At 37.3% G+C, this 20,552-nt stretch overlaps 1 protein-coding gene across 1 annotated transcript; it reads right to left on the reverse strand.

Moving 5' to 3' along the window:
* Window positions 1–590: 590 nt before the first annotated feature.
* Window positions 591–10,667, reverse strand: LOC141914969 (neuroglobin-like). Its single transcript, XM_074806320.1, has 3 exons — window positions 10,286–10,667; window positions 2,115–2,343; window positions 591–1,078 (listed from the first exon to the last, which is right to left on the reverse strand). Exons 1-3 carry the CDS (start codon window positions 10,486–10,488, stop codon window positions 941–943), a joined length of 570 nt encoding a protein of 189 aa, XP_074662421.1. The 5' UTR covers window positions 10,489–10,667; the 3' UTR covers window positions 591–940.
* Window positions 10,668–20,552: the final 9,885 nt, after the last annotated feature.

The raw sequence follows: 20,552 nt of genomic DNA on the forward strand, positions 1-20,552 counted from the left end.
GTAACATAGTGTGTCAAAATATGCTCGGTTAGCTCGAAATGCCTCCTCTGCATTTATTAACTACAAAAACCTAATGATTTTATTTTCTCCTTGAAATTGTTTTCCGTAACGGTTCGGTGTAAATGCTTCTGATGGCTTAAAGAAGACATCGCATGTATAATATAAAACACATTATGAACAATTGATATCTATATGTAATCAGGTTGAAGGCTCACACAATTCGAACTTTCCCAAATGAACAAGGCCGGTGTTTTACATGCAACACTCGCATAACCGCACCGTTAACTGATACTTTGCGCGGCAGAAACTTCGAATAGCGACATTGGCACGTTTTTATTACCTAATTATTCTGAGGTCTGGATAATCTTCTCACTGAGGCAACATCCTGATGAATTTACAAGTTTTTACGACCGAACCTGCGACGTGTCGAGTATAGAGTCATCAGTGCTTAACACGATTTAGCGTCGAGTCATCAGGAATACTAGTTCCTCGTCCTTTATACGACAAAATTTACTATCCTGATTTATTATTGTGTTTACATTTATTCATTTTATCAGCGAAAGAATTATTATTATACAAGAGCCATCGATAAGTTATAATCATAGATGATATAAGTATGAATTACGTAACAGTCGAAAGCTCAAACGATCGCATTTCGACGGGCAAGTTCAACATTGATTTTATGACGCACATTAAAGATGTGTATGCCTTTCGTAACGTTATCAAGGGACGGTTCGAGCCCACTAATTCCTATTCGCTTTATAATAGAGTGGACTCAATAATCACAGCCCTTTTTAAATCACAACAGACACTCGTCACAAACCACGAGGAGGCGTTCTCCGGCGGATGTAACTTTTGATAAAAACATCTCCACCAGATGTCAGCGTTTTTTATACGAAGCGTTTTTTGCGGCATCAGTGACGTCACGGATTGATTGATATCACGATTTATTTTGAAAACTTTTCACAAGTTTATCGATTATAAACTTGATGATTTTAACGTAAATACTTTCGATATTCGGGTTGAAACGTTCTTCAAGCGTCATCTTTACTGCCCCGATGAAGGGCTCTTCTAATTTCTGAAAATAAAGACATAATAAACGAAATCTTCAATCGGTCAAACTTGCTGAATACAATAAGTGTAGCGGAAACGTATTCCCTAAAGTGTGATGCTGAAAGCGATATGTTAAACGGGCAGTGGAGCGAAATGTCAACATAAATCCCAATTCCCAGAATCATTCAATACAATCGTATCGAATAATGCGGTCGGTGAATCGATCCGGCGATCGGACTGTTAACTGATTGAATCTTGCATCTTAGTAAAGTGTTGTTAGCTAGGTTTGCTTATTGTGTCACATCCGCGGTCAAGGTCAAGCTAAACCGAACGATCGCCGATGCAAATACCGATAGCCAATTTCACTGAATCTCTGAATGTATATTCTATGGACAAACTGGTGTATACTAAACATAAGAATGAAAGCTGGAGCTCGTCGTAGCGTATTGCCCCGAGTTTGACCTACGACTGATGCCATGATTAAAACTTTTCGATCTTGTATGTAACGTGGCAACTCGAATGCCGATGTTTTTCCATCGCGAATGGATTTCCAATCAACATTTACGCCCCATTAAACGAACGCGATGATCGTGTTTAATTTACTGGTGAAAACTCCTATTGCGTTTCTCACTTTGTTTATTAGCTAAACGTTGGTCGTAAATGAACCAATTTACGAGCGTCCCGTTTAATACATTACCTGCACAGTATTAGTATAATTGCAGTGTGAGATACACCGGGTGAAATATCCGTAAATCTTTTTTCAATATATTATTGTGGTGATTCATTAATTTTAGTGTGTGGGGTCATTTTTATGGGAAGACAAAAAAACGTGATAATTTTATGAACGAATTAAGCTATTTCAATGGCCATTTATTCACATGAAACTCCATAACAACACAAATATAATCCGTGCAATGTGTAGACCTTGGGATTTAACGGGAAATGAAGGAAATAGACATAACCGTTAATCTACATTCAGTATAATGCTCATTAAAGTAGGCGATAAATCAAAATTTAATTTCGTCTGAACTGTTTCAGGGTAAAGCAAAAAATGTACCTACATAAAAAAAGTTGACGTCGAAGCCTTCGAATCGCGTATGAGAACCGCCAGTTCGGGATAATAGATCCAGCACGTAATCAACGTTATTAATGTTCTGAATAGCATCGTCCACGACTGTCATAACTAATCCGGCGTGGCCCTCTAAAGCTTCATTATCTCGCAGATAGGAATTATCTATATCTCTAAATCCGTGGAACAGCGATTTCAAATTAGAATCTTTCTCGAAAATCCTGCAATTAGAATATGATATAAGACTTACTTATCTTGTTGAATTATTGCATTACATTTCATACTTCAAAGTTCGAATAGCTGAAAAACTTCTCGACGATTCTAATGAAGTTTGGCGACATACATAAGCACGTACATAGATTTTTTTGTCAAGCAAAATGGAATGCATGTAAATGAAGATAGCTTATGGATGAAAGGTTACGTAAGTGATAAAGACGAAACAAATTGCTTTATTGCTTCGTTTTTACACCCTTTAGAAATCCTGTCGATGCGGGCGTACCAACGACATCACGAAATCACTTCACCGAGGAAAACCTTTACAATTCTAAACAACCGAATTCACCGAGATAACGATTGGTGGAGATGGGCCTAGACAAGGTGATCTAGATGCCGTTGAGATATCGTCGCCAGCGGCGAGCAGTGACGTCATCACGATACATACGAGATTACGGACGGTTGCAGGCTAGGCATAGCTGCGAAAGCGTTAAGACGAGGTACTGCATTTCGGGTATGCGGGCAGTAGTCTGAATGAGTTTAAATACAAATTCCTGTAATGACAGGACAACCCTATTTAAAACCCTGGGGTCAGTTTTATAGACTGGTATCTACATTAACCAGGCGGTTAACTAAATCAATTTCCAATTGAGTTAGCCCCTGGGTTAAAAGTTAATGCCGGTCCATAAAACCAGGCCCTGATGCACAGCTGTCGGTGAATTTTGCCTCGGTAAAATGATTTCGTGGTGTCGATGATTCGCCCGCATCGACAAATTCAGTCAAAATAGCTGCTGATTCATGACGTTTATACACACGTTATTCACGTTCACGCCGCGTCTTCACCTGCAGCTTATTATAGATTCAATATGGCGGGTCTTTTCAAAATAACTTTTCAATTGTAAATATAACTAGTTATTGTATGACTAGCAACTGTTATTGTATAACTGCAAACTGTTTATTTTGTATGTATCCTGTGCTCGCAAAAAATGTACAATTTTCTGGAGCAATAAATTTAAATTTAAATCTTAAAATCTTAAATCTTAAACGTCTGCGTTACATTTGAATACATGAACGACGTCTAAGAAATAAATTTGGCCTCAAGGATCGAGAACAAATTTACATCATCATCATTTACCCTGTCATTCATGAGACGCACTCAAAGAGAAGTAAAACTAAGATAAAACATCGCATCCGTTCAAGTTATGGTCTAGGAAATATATCGCGACTCGCAGCAAAGGCATCGACCCATAATTTAGTGATTAATGCGACAAATAATTTTATTTCCCCAGCGTTGATTACATTTTCGTTTCATGTAGACGTCGTAGAAATCCCTCTCGTGAGTCTCATCGTAAACATGTCTAATGAATTACTGTCGTCGTCTCAAAGAAAAGAAACTAATAGAATATCTCGTGAGATTTCAAGCCTAGTTACGTTTGGAAATTCTCGAAATGCCGAAAAATAACGCGTTTTGGAAAGAAACAAATCACTTTCCGACGCATTCTATCCACAATCTAGCGCAAACGGTATATGGTGGTTCCTGGTGCCAACTGAATCGTGTTCTTATCTTCAAATTTAAACGAGTACTTGGCGTCGAAGGCCAGTTTTGCAATAAAAAAGCTAAAAGTAATTGTTATTATAGTAGAATTTCATTTTGGGGCTTTCGCCAGAAAATGGGAACATGAGCCAACGATGTGTACGTTTATCAAGGCTGTGATTGATTACTGGGTAAAATAAGATGGAAACGAACTAACGTTGAATATCGACGGCGAGATATTTCATTACGTTACTCGATCAATAGTTAAAAAGAACGATCAATTAAACCTGCAGTCAGGAAGTTTCAGAGTCGAGTTTTTGAATTCTACACTCATTACGTGATTTATGTCACGCACTTTTCAACGAGTAAAACAACACAGCCATCATCTGTCATCGTTAGAATCTTGATTAAACAGTATAAGTAAAAATGTGACTTTCAGATTTCAAACCTTTATTCCAGCTGGGACGTAACCACAACGATAGAAGCTGTTTACGATAATCGAAGGCATAATTTGATTTGTTGAACACCGATAAACCGGCGTGTCAAGTTATACAAGACGTAACTGCATTACCAGAATGAATCTGTCTGCGGCCGGAGTCTTTAGTTGTTTACATAAAATGCGAACGGTGAGAAACATATAACATTTATAGCTGAATCATGCACGATCAACACAGATCTATTGAGGTGTCGTGTGACAATATGACGCGCTGTGATTTCATGTTGAAGACATCCTCTATGGATAAATCAATTTCCATTTCTTGAGAAGTCGTCTTCGTATTCATATTTGAACACAAATCTAGCTCGCCACCGATTTCGCAATAGTACTTTCAAAATACTGGTTGATACCTAATTAACCGGCATTCTTATCAAGCGAAAAACGTGGCTTCCATGCGCGCAAGCTACATATATGAAAAAATTGATTCCAATATTAATAATCGATATCATTCGTTCATTATTATTCGTTAATTAGTTGATGCAAAATCGATTTTCTCTGCGACTATACGACCAGAATTAATCAAAATATAGTCTTAAACCTGCAGTCACATTGACCCCTCAAGTGCTTATGAATAGCCAGAGATACGGTTATTGGAATGTTGTGTGAGTGTGTTATTGTATGCAGTACATCAGATACACACAATATACGTATTGCAAATACATAGTTTCCAATGATTCTGAAAACAACTTATCATATTTAGCTCAAATATGTTGCTGATATTTCGATTGCCGGTTACCTGTCATTACTTCAAAGTGATATTTGATTTATGACTTTTTAACCATCAATTAACTGATTTCCCAAATTAACATTCACTATTCACGTACTTTTTATTTTACATAACAATTTGAAATCAGAATCGATGCAATTTACTTTCAAAGCTGTTACACATGAAGGCAAATATTTGAATCAGAATTTTATGTTTGTTTGATTCATTTTTGTAATTGATTTTGATCGATATAATTTTTTTCTCGAAGCGCCAGGTTCCTTAGGAATCGACGTACATTCTATGGTTTGTAATTTTGAGTTGTCTGCATGATAATGGTAGACGAATTCAGTAGTTAAAAACTGACAGCTTTCTGGCTCTTATAGTTCACTAATAGGGACAAATGGCCGAAAACATTTAATCAGTTTTAAACGTTAAAATCCAGTCTTTCATAGACAGTAATTTGAACTGCAGGTTTCGCATACACGTATCATTTCAAGTTGAAGCACGTATCAGGTTTAAAGACTATACACGCCGTTCTACACAAGGCCGAACTTTTGACGGATTTTCTATATTCTTGCGCCGAGATTTTATAGACTTCAAAACATTCACTATATTGATTACTCGTATTATGCATAGCACTTGTCTTAACGGTGAATTGAATACGAAAAGTAGCTAAAATATTGCATATACGAAATCAGGGAACTGCACAATTCATGTGCGTTGTATTATTCAAATCTATTTCAAAGAGCGAAAATTCGGATACATTTTAATTCTATCGTTAATGATTATGTTTGAAATGTGCAATATTATGATTATTCTCCATGTATATTATGAATTATGTACAGTTTGTATCCGACATGTAAAATCTTGTACGTTTAAATCAGTCTTTAGTTCATACATCCATGGTATATTATAGATACAAGAAATACAAGTGTTTAACATGTGAAATAGAAAGACGTATGTTCTGTTCTCGATCATAAGTTAAGCGTTTCGCAAGCGATTCGAGTGTGAAATTGGATCATTACCATATGGCGAACAGGCATTACGTATTATGAAATAAAATAATGAAAAATCTTTAATTTTTTTCTCATTTTGGTGCAATGTTATGTAATACGACAGATCTAATTTCGGGAACCTTCACAGAAGCGAGACAGCCAGCCAATCATTATGCATTAGCGTCATCTATTTACTGAGACTGCTTGTATCAAGTACTGAGTCAACATAACTCTGTTATCTTATTAGTGAAGATCTAATAACGTTTACCCCTTGGAAACTGATTGCACAAATATCGATGTATGAATAATATAGATATATGCATATGTATCGGGTATTAGCAGAGAGAGCAAGAATTATCTATAATTCAGTGACCGGTAAAAACTAAACAACGCCCATCAACGGTTTCTCTTATTTCGATAGAACCCTCAAACTCAAACTACAAGAAACAATTCATTTCCAGTGCGATCGAGTCGTTACGATGAGTAATGAGCTCGTTTATGTTGTCAGCTGTATAGGAGAACACGACAGCTGTATTTTGGAAAAATTAGGTATCGATTGAATTGAAAACCTGTAAATATGAACCTTTAGTATTTGTTAAATGTCAAAAATCATCAACCATACTTTAAACATATGGACAAATGAAAGTACACGCCGTCAATGATTTCATTTCAACATCAAGATTAAAGAGCATTGTACATATATTCTTTAATGATAACCTTATTGAAAATATTGGAGAAAATTGCGTTGTACAAAGTCATAATGATCCATCAAATTTAAGGACAAATTCAATCGATTAGTTAACGATCGAACGATCCCCGCTACGTAAAAATGTCAATAGAATTGTATGAATATTTCTATCACGTGAGTTAAAGATGAAAAAGAAGATTGTAATGTTGGATCAAAACGTGAAGAAATTGATATATCATATCCATACGCTCATGATTTGTGTGGAATCGAACAGTCAGTTATTGTGAGATATTATTGGTGTTATATCGGCAGCTAATGTCAGTTACGGGATAGATTGATTACCTTTCAGACAGCACTGTTTTGATTGACGCGAGATCACAAGTAGCCGAGATCTATTTACCGACGATATGATTTTTCAATCCAATCAAAATCGTCTGATGTAGCTATACTGACTTCGCTTAGAGTCTGATGTGTGATGTGTGATGTGTAATTACAATCAGTAAAAAGGATGTCAAACAAATACCGGTTTTATTTACAGAAGTGAAGGGCTCGAGCGTAGAGACTGTTCTTTCCATTCGTCGCATAGAATTCTACTGAAAATTAATTCAAACTCGATTAAAATCCCGCATTGATTTAAATGTGTACATTATTTTCGGTTAATGCTGATCACGTAGGTGCGTCAATATTTTAAAGCACGGATTGTTTTTTATTGCTCTCAAGTTTTGAATAGTTTACACAGGGGTGAAATGAAAAAAAAATATTCAAGGGGAATTGATTTAAAATCTGTTTAACGTAATTCAAATTTGACTCTTTTCTTTGCCGGGCAGAGCATTCTAAAAGAGGACCTCTCAAAATTGCTTCTGAGTGGAAATGCGCGACAATGCACTAACAATTTAACAAACAAAAAGCCAAAGGAAAATCATCAAAAGCAGTTTTGTATTACGTATATTGGTGTGTAATGAATTGGGTTCGAAGCGCATTTTTTCATCAGAAAACCAGTATTTTGTTGTTGTTATTGGAACAGCTCTAACTCAGTCGACGTGATCGTGCAGTGCATTAACCTTTACATCATTCGTTGCTTATAAGCATTTCAGTATTTCGATTTTGTATTGTTAACCATGCATGCGGCATGTCGCGTGCAGACAGAAAAGTGTTTTAAGAGGGATGCTCTAAATCAATGGTCGGATCGATAGTGAATGTCATTAGCGTCAATGGAAGTGCAACAAAACTCTTCAATTTTTCGATTTGTCATGCGTTCAGTATCATACCGCTTATTGCCCGTTTCCGAAGCGATTCGTATCGCTTCTTATGAGCAGTAGTAGATCATCGGTTTGAGTTCAGCGGCAAATTAAGAATTTTAGTTCGTGGTTCATCTCTTACTAAATTGACCATGAAGTACACGTCTTATTGCCTCTTTCCCTCGCAATTTCAACATGAAGGTTTTAGACGGCTGTTTATTCCACGACTGATTACATATCGCTTTCTATTTGTTTTTCACCGAATTTACTGCATAATTCATTCGTATCGTGCAACCGCATAATGTGCAAATATATCTTTATATAATTGAGTTTGCGTTGTATGAAATCATATAATTAGAAACCGTAACGCGTTTTTGATTAAAGCTAATATGAGCGTTACAAGAATATTGTGAAATGAAACTTTTATCAGGATAACCTATGCAAGGATACACAAAAATGATACTTTATTTCTCCAAATCACGAAAACCATCTAAACCTTACTTCAGGCGGATCATTAGCTTTAAGGGATGAAAATGTGAAATTTAAAATTTCGAAATCGAAAACATGTTAAATGAATTCGCCGCGTTCTTTCTAAAGTAAAGCACCTTGGGGAAAATCAAAAGTTGCTAAAAAAAACTGCGAAAAATTTGTATGTGATATGAACAGAACCGGGGGACATCCCTCAAACATATGAGCAGTTTTATCTTGAAATGTTGAGATTTCTATCATATAAGAAATATCGAACGACTAAATAAATCAATACGAACTATTATTAACGAATCCTTTTCTTACATCAGACGTATCGATGAAATATTCAGTTTGCCCGCAGCATATGAGCCACATTTGTTTGTTAAAAATGTATGTTCACAAACGAAATGCATTAACTAGATATATACGAAAGTGCAGTTCTATTCAGCGTGTAATACATGATACAATGATAAATCAACATCGAACAGACAGTGTAAAATTGTTTCCTATATCAGACATCACGTATTCATTGATCATCATTCATAGTGTCAAAAAACACATCAGCAGAGATCAACTGGAGACTCATTCCGTTAAAGAATGCAAATATCTAACAGAATATTTTACAATTTCAAAACCAAAATGGCGATACATTATTTATATTCTTATATATATATATATATTTATATTAATAGTGGCAGCTCTTGTGCAGCTTGCAGTATTCATGATTATTCCGAGTTCCCAGTAACCAGTCAAAGCAAGTTCATGGATTCCGTGACCGTATAGATAGACGGGTCGGGGTCGACATGAAATCAATTCCGTTATATGTTTACCTCATCCCTTCGATTCTTTAATTCTTCTTATGTACATGTACAAAATGCAAAAAAAAACACTTGCACACGTTGGGCAGCCAAATACTAGAAATCACATGGCGTGAGTCAATATAGATATTAATCGGTTATTGACCGCTGCGAAAAAAAACACGCGGGACAGGTTAAATAGGCTTGTGTGTGTAATAAGCAAACAATTAGATCCGATGCGTGTAAGTGAGTTTAAATCAGATCGATTATCGAAAACACACTTATGATTTCAACGCATAATCTATTATCCCCAGGTGAATGATGAAAACACGCATCACTTCAAAGTTATTGCTACAGGGAATTCAACAACGAATCGTTGCTGCTTCATCGGAACGTGTTCTTCATATCGTGATAGGTTGTATGCAATCGGCTATTCTTATGAAACAAGGAAATTGTCTAATGATGTGGGGGTGTTTTGTTAATACGTATATACATGTATATCTATTTGTCTATCGCGCAATGCGAATAATCATCTCTCATCCGTGTCGGGGAAATGGATTAAACAATATCCAAGCGAAGGCACCCCTGTAGGTTGTCGGATTTAACATCACACGCTATGCCGATATAAGCAGCTTGTGCTAATTGATCGACACTTACTTCTTGCAATTCAAATGAGGTGTATTTATGGCTTTCATGTAATTATAAACCCGACCAGAAGAGCAGAAATCGGTGAACTTTCTCCGACTGCGCCTGAATACTGTATGAGAGCAAATCCCCAGATACATCATATAAATATACATTACTTTCTAATCCGGCCAAATTCACTGGACCCAAACATATATTACATATTTCAGCCAGTCCACTTAAAACTATCTAAATTCATATAAAGGCTTAGTCTTTTTGGTACAATAGATAATGAAGTTGTTAAACAACTTTTCGAACATTTCGTATGATTTCATTAATACTTCTGGTCGGAAAAATTTGAAAAAAATGCAGTCCATTTCACTGATTCGTTTCGAACACCTTACCTGATGAACATTTCAATTCCGGTTATTTGCATATTTCTGCTGATCGCTTTCCACGACTTTTGCAATTTGAAAATTTCCCTCGAATTTAACGGTAATCGAGGGTCTGACTCGGGTGGCGCGGTCGGTTCAGGAATCGAATTTAAATTCACTTTTCCATTCGTATCTTTAGCGCCAGTGTACGATTTCGTTTGATAACATCCCATCTTAATTTTGCAGCGAACGAATCACCAATACAACATTAATGATAAGTAGTGAAGTAATTATTTCTCAATAACATCACTGTTTAAACATCGTTTAGTTGTAACTCATAGATCCGTATGTGTATTTGACGTAACGGATTAACGCTATGAATCCAGGTTTCGCGCCGTTGCTATCAGCGCACTAGAACGCGCTACACGATAGAATGATATGCAGTTTCTGCATTAGCAGTCACTAACAGCGACCCCTATAATGAATTCGTAACATGTTGACGCTTCTCTTTCTTTCTCTCTCTCTCTCTCCAGCCATGTTTTATTACGTACGAATGCATTTACCTGGCGAAGATCTCACGAACATTAAGCTAAAGGCACCTCATTTCACCTGCATAATAACCGGAAAAGTTATGTTTATTTCTCTTCTGAAATAAAAACTACGTAAAGCCATACATTTCATGCTTGTTTACCGACTGACGAACTGCAAGATAATTCCAGAGTTTATCATTCTGATTTCCGCAATAAAAACTACTGTATCAGGTACAGCAGCAACCCGCATCACCCGGAATCATCTTTTACGACGCGGCTACAATGTTTTTAGTTAGCTGGACGTCGGGAAGCGAGGCAGTATAAACGACGGTTCGTCAGATTTCGGAGGGGAAGATAAAAAAGAACAAGATGTAACAAAAAGATTTGAAGAGATTTGATCTACGCAGTCATCGTCAATGAGCTCGCATTGATGAGTTTACTGTCTATCAGTTCATTCATTTCATTCAACGCATGTTGTAGTACACTCGACCACCCTACTGTTAATTAAAGCATCAATTGTTCACTGATGTTTCATTCAAATGACAACATCCAAGATGATTAAATTCGTTGAACTCAACACAGAGATTCAGATACTATTTCACTTTTTTGTGCGTTCCATTCCCACATCGAATCAACCAAATGAAAATGTACTCTTTCAAGAAAATATGGTTGGACTACGCGTAAAAATATATATCATGTAATTTTCTGTGATATTTTTATGTGCTCTTAGTATATTCTTGTAATCTCCCGCAATAGAAATGGAGCTGCGAAAAGTGTACTTTCTCATTACATTAAGTTACCCGTGCATTATACCTGGATTGTCTTTGCCACTATGCATGTTTAAATCTATATTCACTTCCAATCTAGATGAATATATAAGACCCATCAGGTCATGACCACAATCAATTCATTACAGCAAGGACGCAGAAACCCGGAGTAGATTCACTGGTCACAAAACAACGAACGCCTTTTTGGTGATTTGTTCTCTTCATTTTACTTGCTTGACTTTATTTCCGGCGTTGATGTTGGACTTTTGTGTGGAAGAGGAAATTAGTTTTTTTCTTGAAAGCTGATCCGGATTTCGGACTAAAATGTGGCAAAATGTCGCATCGTGTGTCGTATTCATGGATTATAGAGATGTATGTATCTTTCGGTGGATTAAACGCATAGCGTTCAGGTTACACGTACGTTTACACGATACTTTAAGCAGAGCTAAACTTGAACGCGCGCTTAATAGAATGAAGAAAATCTATCCGAACTATATAACTAAATCTTATCCGCGATAATATTCGCACTTGGTATAGAGCATTAAATGAACAATTTGTTTTGAAAAGACCGCGGTATCTTACGACAGCATCTCACAACAATTTTATTCATACTTTTTGTAGCTCTCAAAAACACAATCAAATATAGCTGCAAAGCAGCGATAACGGGTTTTCTGGATGCATGTGATCGAAAGGAAAAATTAATTACCGGGTATTCGATGGAAAAAATAAAATGAGATGATTTGGATATTATCGGAGCAATCCTCTTTTTGGTTGAATGGTCTAACCCCAATATAGTCCCCTGTGATTTGGAAATTCTCGGAGCCCTCCTTTATTTACTTACTAAATGACGTCACAAACTGTTATTTCGCCGGTGCTTGTTGTCTAACAATTCAATTCTTTATTTACAGTAACCTAATAAGTAATTTTAAGTTTCAAATAGGATGGAAAGTACATTCAGACTATCTGTTGGTTCAGAGAGACCGTTATTACAGTATCAATTTATACATTTCGTTTCGAAGCTGTCAGTTGCCGAATCTGAATGAAGATGAATTTTATTTGACGAAATCGGCGGAAAATATATAATAATAGTAATCAACAGAATTTCAAGAGGGTTTTCGACGAAAGTCAGAAAACCCTAATAAACAGAAATTCATTTTATCTTCATGTTTACCATCTTTTTCGCGACGGCGGCCAAAAATGTGTTAAAACAAACTGGAGATATATCTAGATATGATACGCGTCATTGATGTACGGTCGTCTCTTCGGTGTAGATTTAGTTCACGAAAATGTCGCTAGTCGCTCTCGAGCTTCGAAATAAGACACCGAATCACCCGGTACACAATTCAATGATACTATTTTTTATCAATACACATGTTTATTTTTACTTTTGACATCGACAGATAACAAAGTAAGCACACTTTAAAAACATGCATTTGAATGTTGTTATTTTTCAAAAACAAAAGATTTCCATTCAACCATTAAAAACCGTTTTGATAATAATGCCCGTCGCACGCAAAAATATACAATCGCCACCAGTAACCACTATACATATTATTAGGGAAGATTCGTGACATGTAAGTCCATTTTCATCGTCACAAATAATCCTCGATACGCGCATTATGAATCACTAATTTATTGATAATGCTTTCGTAAACGCGAAAAACATGGTTTTTTTTCTGTTTTAGTTTTGATCGCTTGTCATCTCTTCGATAATCAGTTATATGTCCCGCCAAAACAGCTCGACAATAAAGAGTTCTGCAAACGAACCACATTTTATCATTTATTTCATCGATTACTGCGGGATATAGAGCGCTCTTCGCTGTCGTAAACAGTTCACAGACATGTTTAATTTCGTTCCGTGCTGCAGCAGAGATTCGTCTTCTCCGTGTTGTCAATAATTCCGAGTCTTCCTCGCTGAATAATTGCAGACCGTGCACAGAATCTATAAAAACCGATATGAATCGCTAATATCCGCTCAGATATACCAAATATCCTGTCGTAGTTTTTGCTATTTTGTTCGAGGACGCGCGGATTTTATTTCTGTCGTCTGAGTTAAGTCCCGACAACCGGATGTCATTCGTATACGACAGCAGTATCATTCATTTGATCATTGTTCACTGCAGTTGCTATACTGACTGCTACTGCATAAATCTATAGCACCACTGACCCGCATTCTCTTCATTTTGCTCGCAGATTTTAATGCGTGATTTTGTTTCATTTGGCCACAACAATTAATATTCAACGCTGTAAGATACTTATGATTTTGGACCGGAAGTGTCATTATAGTGAAATATGCAAAAGAGAGAAAACAATGAGATTAAATCAAAGATAGTTTGAATGACACCCGGCGCGCCATTACTCATCCTAATTCATCTTCTTCACGAGCGTCTAAAGATTCGTCTTCGTACGGAGGATATTTAGTTATAGGGCGTTTCATCGGACAACAGGTTAACGGGTGGAAAGCCGCCTGGACCAATGCCGCAACTAGTTCTAACAGCACAATGAATAAACGCACCGCTAAGATGGCAAACTCCAACACGAATTGTTCGTGTTTGTTGTCCGCTTTGTACGAAGGTTCGTAAGCTTCGTAGATTTGTAGCATCTTTATGATATTCAGTATGCAAGCCGCTAACGCAAAGAATCCGGCCACTAAACACGATGCCGTGCAAATAGTATACGTGATCTTATGCTGCTTGATCGCTGCGGCAAATGTAAAAATCCCGCCCACTAAACAGCAAGGTACGATCCAGAATGCGTGAAAAGGCCACAGCCAGATCTTCGAAGATGGGATATCCACGTATTGCAGTAAATCGAAAGTGAGTATAATTACTCCGCACATTGTCTGCACAAGCGCTAGAATTACAGACCGTCTGCGATATAAAGCACGGGTTTCCCTGGAATGATTCAATGCCGCATCCTCCGTCGTTTCAGGATCCATCGGAATAATCTCTCCTTGATTCCGCTCCATTTGTAACTCCGATTCACAGCTTATATACTTTTTTAGACTACCATTTTCTAATGCACCTTCGCCTTCCATTTTCCTTTCTGGAATAGAAAATAAAATTCGTCATGTTCGTTCGTCCGATACCACTGCGGCCACATTTACAACTACATTTCACAAGCACTAATCACATGTGACTGTAGTTCGAAGGACTAGCGCGTCTATACATTATTAATCAGTATCAAATTACGTTTGAAGGAACCATCGCTAACTAGATCCTTTTTATGTTTAAAAGGCAGCATTACCAGTGAGATATGCTGTTGAGATCTAAGCGAAAATCTGAAAAAAAAATACTACATCGCTATAATCGTCGTGTAGTCGAGCAAAGTTTTATTACAGAAAATAAGGCACGTAATTAATTTTATGTTCAGCAGTTTCTGGAGCACCCCATAGAAATTCAACTGCGCCGTAGAAATTTTCCTATTTACCGATACCCGCTGATATAAGGGTTTTCAGTACTCGCTGTCATTGAAACCCGTGATGAATTGGCAATTCGTAATTTTTCAGAGCCCGGTTTTTTTTCCTGCAAAACACTGAATTAAAAAGTGTATCTGTAGACTATTTGCACAACATTAAACATCGCTAACTCCTACTTATTACAAGTTTCTAAGACGCTCTAAGAGCATCGGAATACTTGAGACTAAGTTGGAAGGAAGGAAAGGCAATAATCCCATCGAGGGAGAAAGCATCAGGAAGCTGTAACCAAGGTAACGACACACGCCATTAAGTGTATTGATGATATAGTGAAATATTTGACAGTATTCCCTAATTCTCGCTAATACTAGTGTAAAATATGATTAGAAACGGATCTTACTTCGACCAATTTACTTCGACTTGTGTCCAGTATAAATCACATTGATGTTCTAAATCTTAAAGGCCACCAAGAGACGTTAACTGTCTCTTAAACGACAGATTACTCTACAACTGGCTAGGGAATGTAACATATGTAAGTAACATCCCTGAAGGCACATACAATTTGTTCTTCTCATGGTAGATTCCTGTATATTGTCACTGGTGGATCCTGGCCTCTGGACACCTCCCCCCTCCACCGAACCGAAATAAGGTTGTTACGAAACTCAAAATCATTCAATAATGGAGGGCCAGCATAATCCTGTAACTTGGTAGATCGTGGTAGAACAGAAATAGATCGTGCCAAAAACGAATTATGTAAATATCACTAAATCCCATTACAACGACAACAATTCCTTGTGTATCAATTGCAGTTAGTCGTATAGATTATGCTCGGAGTCATTGTTAGTTTACGTATATGCAAGGTAAGGACAAGAGAGTCCGAAATGGCTACGGCTTCCTTCGCCCAATTCGCACGTGTCATTTTCATATTCGTATAGTTATCAATTGAGCTTGTAATAATTGCAAACCTGCGTAAAATATTCTTAGCACAATTCACTGCGTTGGATGCTAATTGAGTTTAGGTTCTGATGAAATTCTCTCTCCCTCTCGCGAAGTCTTACTGATCGCCGCTATACGCGTTCTCGTTCGCCAGTAAATTAAATGAACATTTGCCTTCACTTGATCTCAATCTTCCCGCCCATGAAATTGGAAATGTTCAAATTGAAATCTAACACACAAATTATTCTCGAGTGGAAACTTAATCATCGATTCAACACGCGTGTAGATTAACAGATACAAGAGAAGCGTTGAAACAGGACACTGAAACTGCTGATGCGACGGTGATAGGTTCGGTTCCATTTAAACAACTACTTATCTCTCGCAATACTTTGTAAGGTTTGCATGCACCTAGCGGAACCATCTTGTTCGGAATATCGTACGTAAAATAATGGCCCCTAAATCTTCGTTTTCGTCTATTAGCTTTGTAATTATTTCCTCATCGATTGCTGCAGAATGTAATTTTGTTATTTTTCTTCGCGTAACGAAGGGTTTCGACCGATATATGTCAGCCGACCATTCGATCAATATCTAGACACAACTGTTTCCAAGGAAACTCGAGTTAAATTGATATACGACTTTGATTAGAATCAATTAATTGGGGATTTGTTCAACATTTTGAATGATTCACCGACAAATCAGTCGGCATCGTTTCCCTCCTTTTAACTCTATTAACCATATACAGCTATTTGGAAAATTCTATTATGACATAACAATTTCTCAATATCATTTCGTTTGGTTCAATAATGAATCAGCTCTAACAGTCTTATACATATTCAATATTCCTGCTATATTTGATTTAATGCATGGTCCTAATTAATTCAAGCTCTAAAATAATTGATCATTTAATGTTAGTATCGAACAGACGATGTCTTTTATCACGCAATATTCTGCTTAAATCTGCGCGGTAATCAATGCCAATGTGGTTTGATGTCTGTGGATACTGAATGCTATAAGACTGGAACGTAATCTGTCCTCGAAATTGAGAAATCGAGATGAAATCATTTGAAATGAGACGTGACTTTGAGCCAAATTTATGTCGCAGTACAAAACGCCATGCGAGCAGCCACAACATTCATCGATTCCACGCTTAACTGAACTGATGAATGAAATCAATGAAAGGCAATTTTTTGAAATTGACATGAAATCCGGATTGATTAGCCATCTGCACCCCGAGGAAAACAATTAAACCAATACGAGTCGAATCGTGATGGAGCTAAAATACATTCTTACCTTATCTAGATGACATTTCACGCGCAGCTTTTCCACCAAGATGAGCGAATAATCCGCCTGGTTTGTGACAGCGAACTGTTGGTATCTAAGCACACAAGACGTGTATCCAAGCACACACAGCATCAACATCACACTAGTCAATTATCAGACCATTTTTACAGCAGTTAGGCAAAGTTCACCATCCTCTCCCTATCTCTCTGACTGTTCAAAATCCATACGGCAGAATTATTTAATGCACTTGGATCAACAAAGTTATTCGTGCAATGAAATCCAAATAGAATACTTCGCTCACTGTTCTATCATTCGAAGATTAATAATGTTTGCCGTATTAAATTTCGCGTATATCATTTTTAAGCGTCTATCATCTTTTTATTGAATTAACACTTTAAAGCGCCCATACGTCGCGACGATGAAGCATTCCGATCTTCCATCCGAGCTACAAAACTCCTCTATTCCTCAAACAAGAATAAGATAAGATATAACTAAGTGATCCAAACACTTAGTTATCACTGTTATATAGACGAAATAGAATCATTCAGATATTTTGTTTGCGTGATGCGCACTCAAATAGCGGGTAGAAAACCTGTTTCCAATTTTAACGAAATTCTCACATATTTTTCATTATCTCATCAGCTTGTTCTCATTCTCAAAGAATGAATGTAAAGTATTCGCGTTGAATACCAAGAGATAAGCAGTTTTAGTAAGTGTTTATTCGATGGTGAAGTTTTTTTCAGATTCTTTCAAGAAACTTACGTACTGAAGTTATTTTTCATCCGTTCTCAGATTCACACGCTTTGGTAGCTCTTGTTGTTGTGTATTCGCTTGAAGCGACGTTAGTGAAGAATGTCTCAATATCCTGGTCAGTAAAGGCATTTTTTCAAGTCTTTATCGTAAAGCGCGGCGAATATTAAAAGACAATCGCTTCGTGACCATCGCAAGCATAGATTAATATCATTCTGTCTTCATCTACTGCCATCAATCATGTTTCATGTCAGACATAATTCAATCTACGCAATACAGCTTTATATATCGTTACATCACATCTAAAATTTGGAGACGTGCTGAGCGTAGCTAGTTGCAAATGAATTGCCAAATAGAAATCAATCGCATTATCTGTAGGGGGTAATATTCCAATGATTACCTGCGTGGGATCATGGATTTATAATCTATTTGGGAAAAAAATAATCGCCAAATATCGGAGTATCTAATCGCATCCTAGTCCAAGATAGACAATAATGATGTATCGATGATACCTGGTTATCAAAGGTTGGCGAGTATTTTTAAGGTTAGATTCAAGTTTCACTTGCTTTTCACTCAGCCGCACCTATTGGTGTGCGAAACATGGAAATTTAACCCACCCACATCTATGGAAACAAGGCTAAACCATCGCAAAAACAACAGGTATTGTTTCTCGGCCGAAACACGGCGTGTCATTAATGTATCATGTCCTGATATTTGATATTACAAATGACGTTGAAATGTCAAATGCCATCCTTAGTCGGAAATCGAAGCTCGGTATATCATATCGTAGTATGACAAACATAACAATACCCATAAATTATTGAAAATATGAAATATGCTAAACATTGTCTGTTATAGATCATGATATGTGGGTGATATAGCTGCAACAGGGATTAGTGTTAGCCAGCTGAGCAGTCGCATTACTGCGGAAATCTCGTGCGCGATGACCGGATATTCTGTTACTGATGCTGATTAATCTTCATAATCCCGAGGCAGGCAGTCTAATCCGAAGATTTATTTCATTAATCCCCTGGCCGTACGTAATCCGCTGCAAATCCAAAACTGAAGGAGCGACGAATTCGGAAAATAATGCCGAAGGTTCTTTTTTAGAGTTTACTGTTGCAGGAAATTTTGAAAGACAGTTTTTTAATTAAGTTCGAAGACGCTTCGATCGTTCGTGGATTGTTCGTGTTTTTTTCTTTAGTTGTCGAGAGAAAAATGTAGTGATTGAAGATTTTGTTCGAAGATGGCAACATCGTCTGACGCTCAGAGTAACGATTGTTTGACAAGTGCTGTACAGTGACGGTTTTAGAGTACGTGCGACACGCTTGATTGATGGCAAATCTATCGTTCAATTATTACTTACAAAAAAAAACAAAATAGATTTGCTTTGTGCTTTGAGCGTATAATACGAATTTGACTCCCAGACGTGCTATGGTATAGCTGCTCGGAAAATGTTGCCATTTGACATTTACCCGCTTTCTGACGTCAATTTCCTTTCACTCACGGCTTTTTCTACCTAGTTTCCGTGATGGCTTTTGGTGCCTATTTTGCTAAATTGGCTCCAATAATTGATTCGCATGACTACAGGATGTCAGCTGGTTCACAAAGTGAGCCCTGGAAGAAATTGTTTCTCTTAAAAACCGACCCCGGTTCCCGCTATGTGACAGCGCTGACTTTCCTTCAGAGTTGACGGACAGCGAGACATAAAATGAAGAAAGATATCACAAAATGGCCGATGCCCTTATTAGGCGAGGAGATTTTGAAATTTATATCGCATCTAGAGATATAAGCTATGCATACGTGATGAGTTCAATCTATGTTTCAATCACTAAAAGTATAAACGAGAATAATTATTTATTAATATTTCAAATGTCATTAATTTCTGTTTAACAATTTGTGGAATGTTAGCATTTTTCTTTGTCCACGAAGCTGCGCCCAAAACAGTCTGATCTTGGAGTAGTCAAATGATTACTCCAAGGTATGATCGACATGGTCGTAAACTGAAGGTTAAAAATCTGCTACAGCTACGTTTTCCGCGCCGGTGTAAGTCGATTGTGTCAGCTTCTTCGACGGTACGTCACTTTTTTGCGTATGGGATTAAAAAGTGAAATTAATCAACAGGTTTACAGCCGCGAAGCAGACGCACTCGTTGTCGTTAGCAACCAGCATTTTTGTCTTCAAAGAAGATTTTCTAGTATATGTTATTAGATACGCGTGGCTGCTGTCATCGAACAACGACATGATATATAAAGCTGAACTTTCCGTAACTTCCTAAATGACTACTATTTGTTGATGCCCTCGAGTTTTCCGAATATAGCATCAAATTCTGGAGTCGTTACGTCAAGTCGCGAATCTATCGAACCGATTCAGTTATCGGTCTGTATCAGTCCCGTCAATTTGTCTCAAACGGTCCGGGGAACGTGCTTTGGGAGATTGTATAACTCGCAGCGCGCCCCGACTGGTTACGAGAACGTGACATTTTTCCAGACAGGCGGCGTGTGGCTTGATCGGCAAATACACTCGTCACACAGTCCGTGAATGATAAAATGAAAGTTTTTTAACGATAAAAACTAAGTCGTGCTAGAATCTAATTTATTTGCATAGACTGAATACCT

Source organism: Tubulanus polymorphus, chromosome 1, assembly GCF_964204645.1.
Source record: "Tubulanus polymorphus chromosome 1, tnTubPoly1.2, whole genome shotgun sequence".
In the NCBI taxonomy this organism is placed as follows: Eukaryota; Metazoa; Nemertea; class Palaeonemertea; order Tubulaniformes; family Tubulanidae; genus Tubulanus; species Tubulanus polymorphus.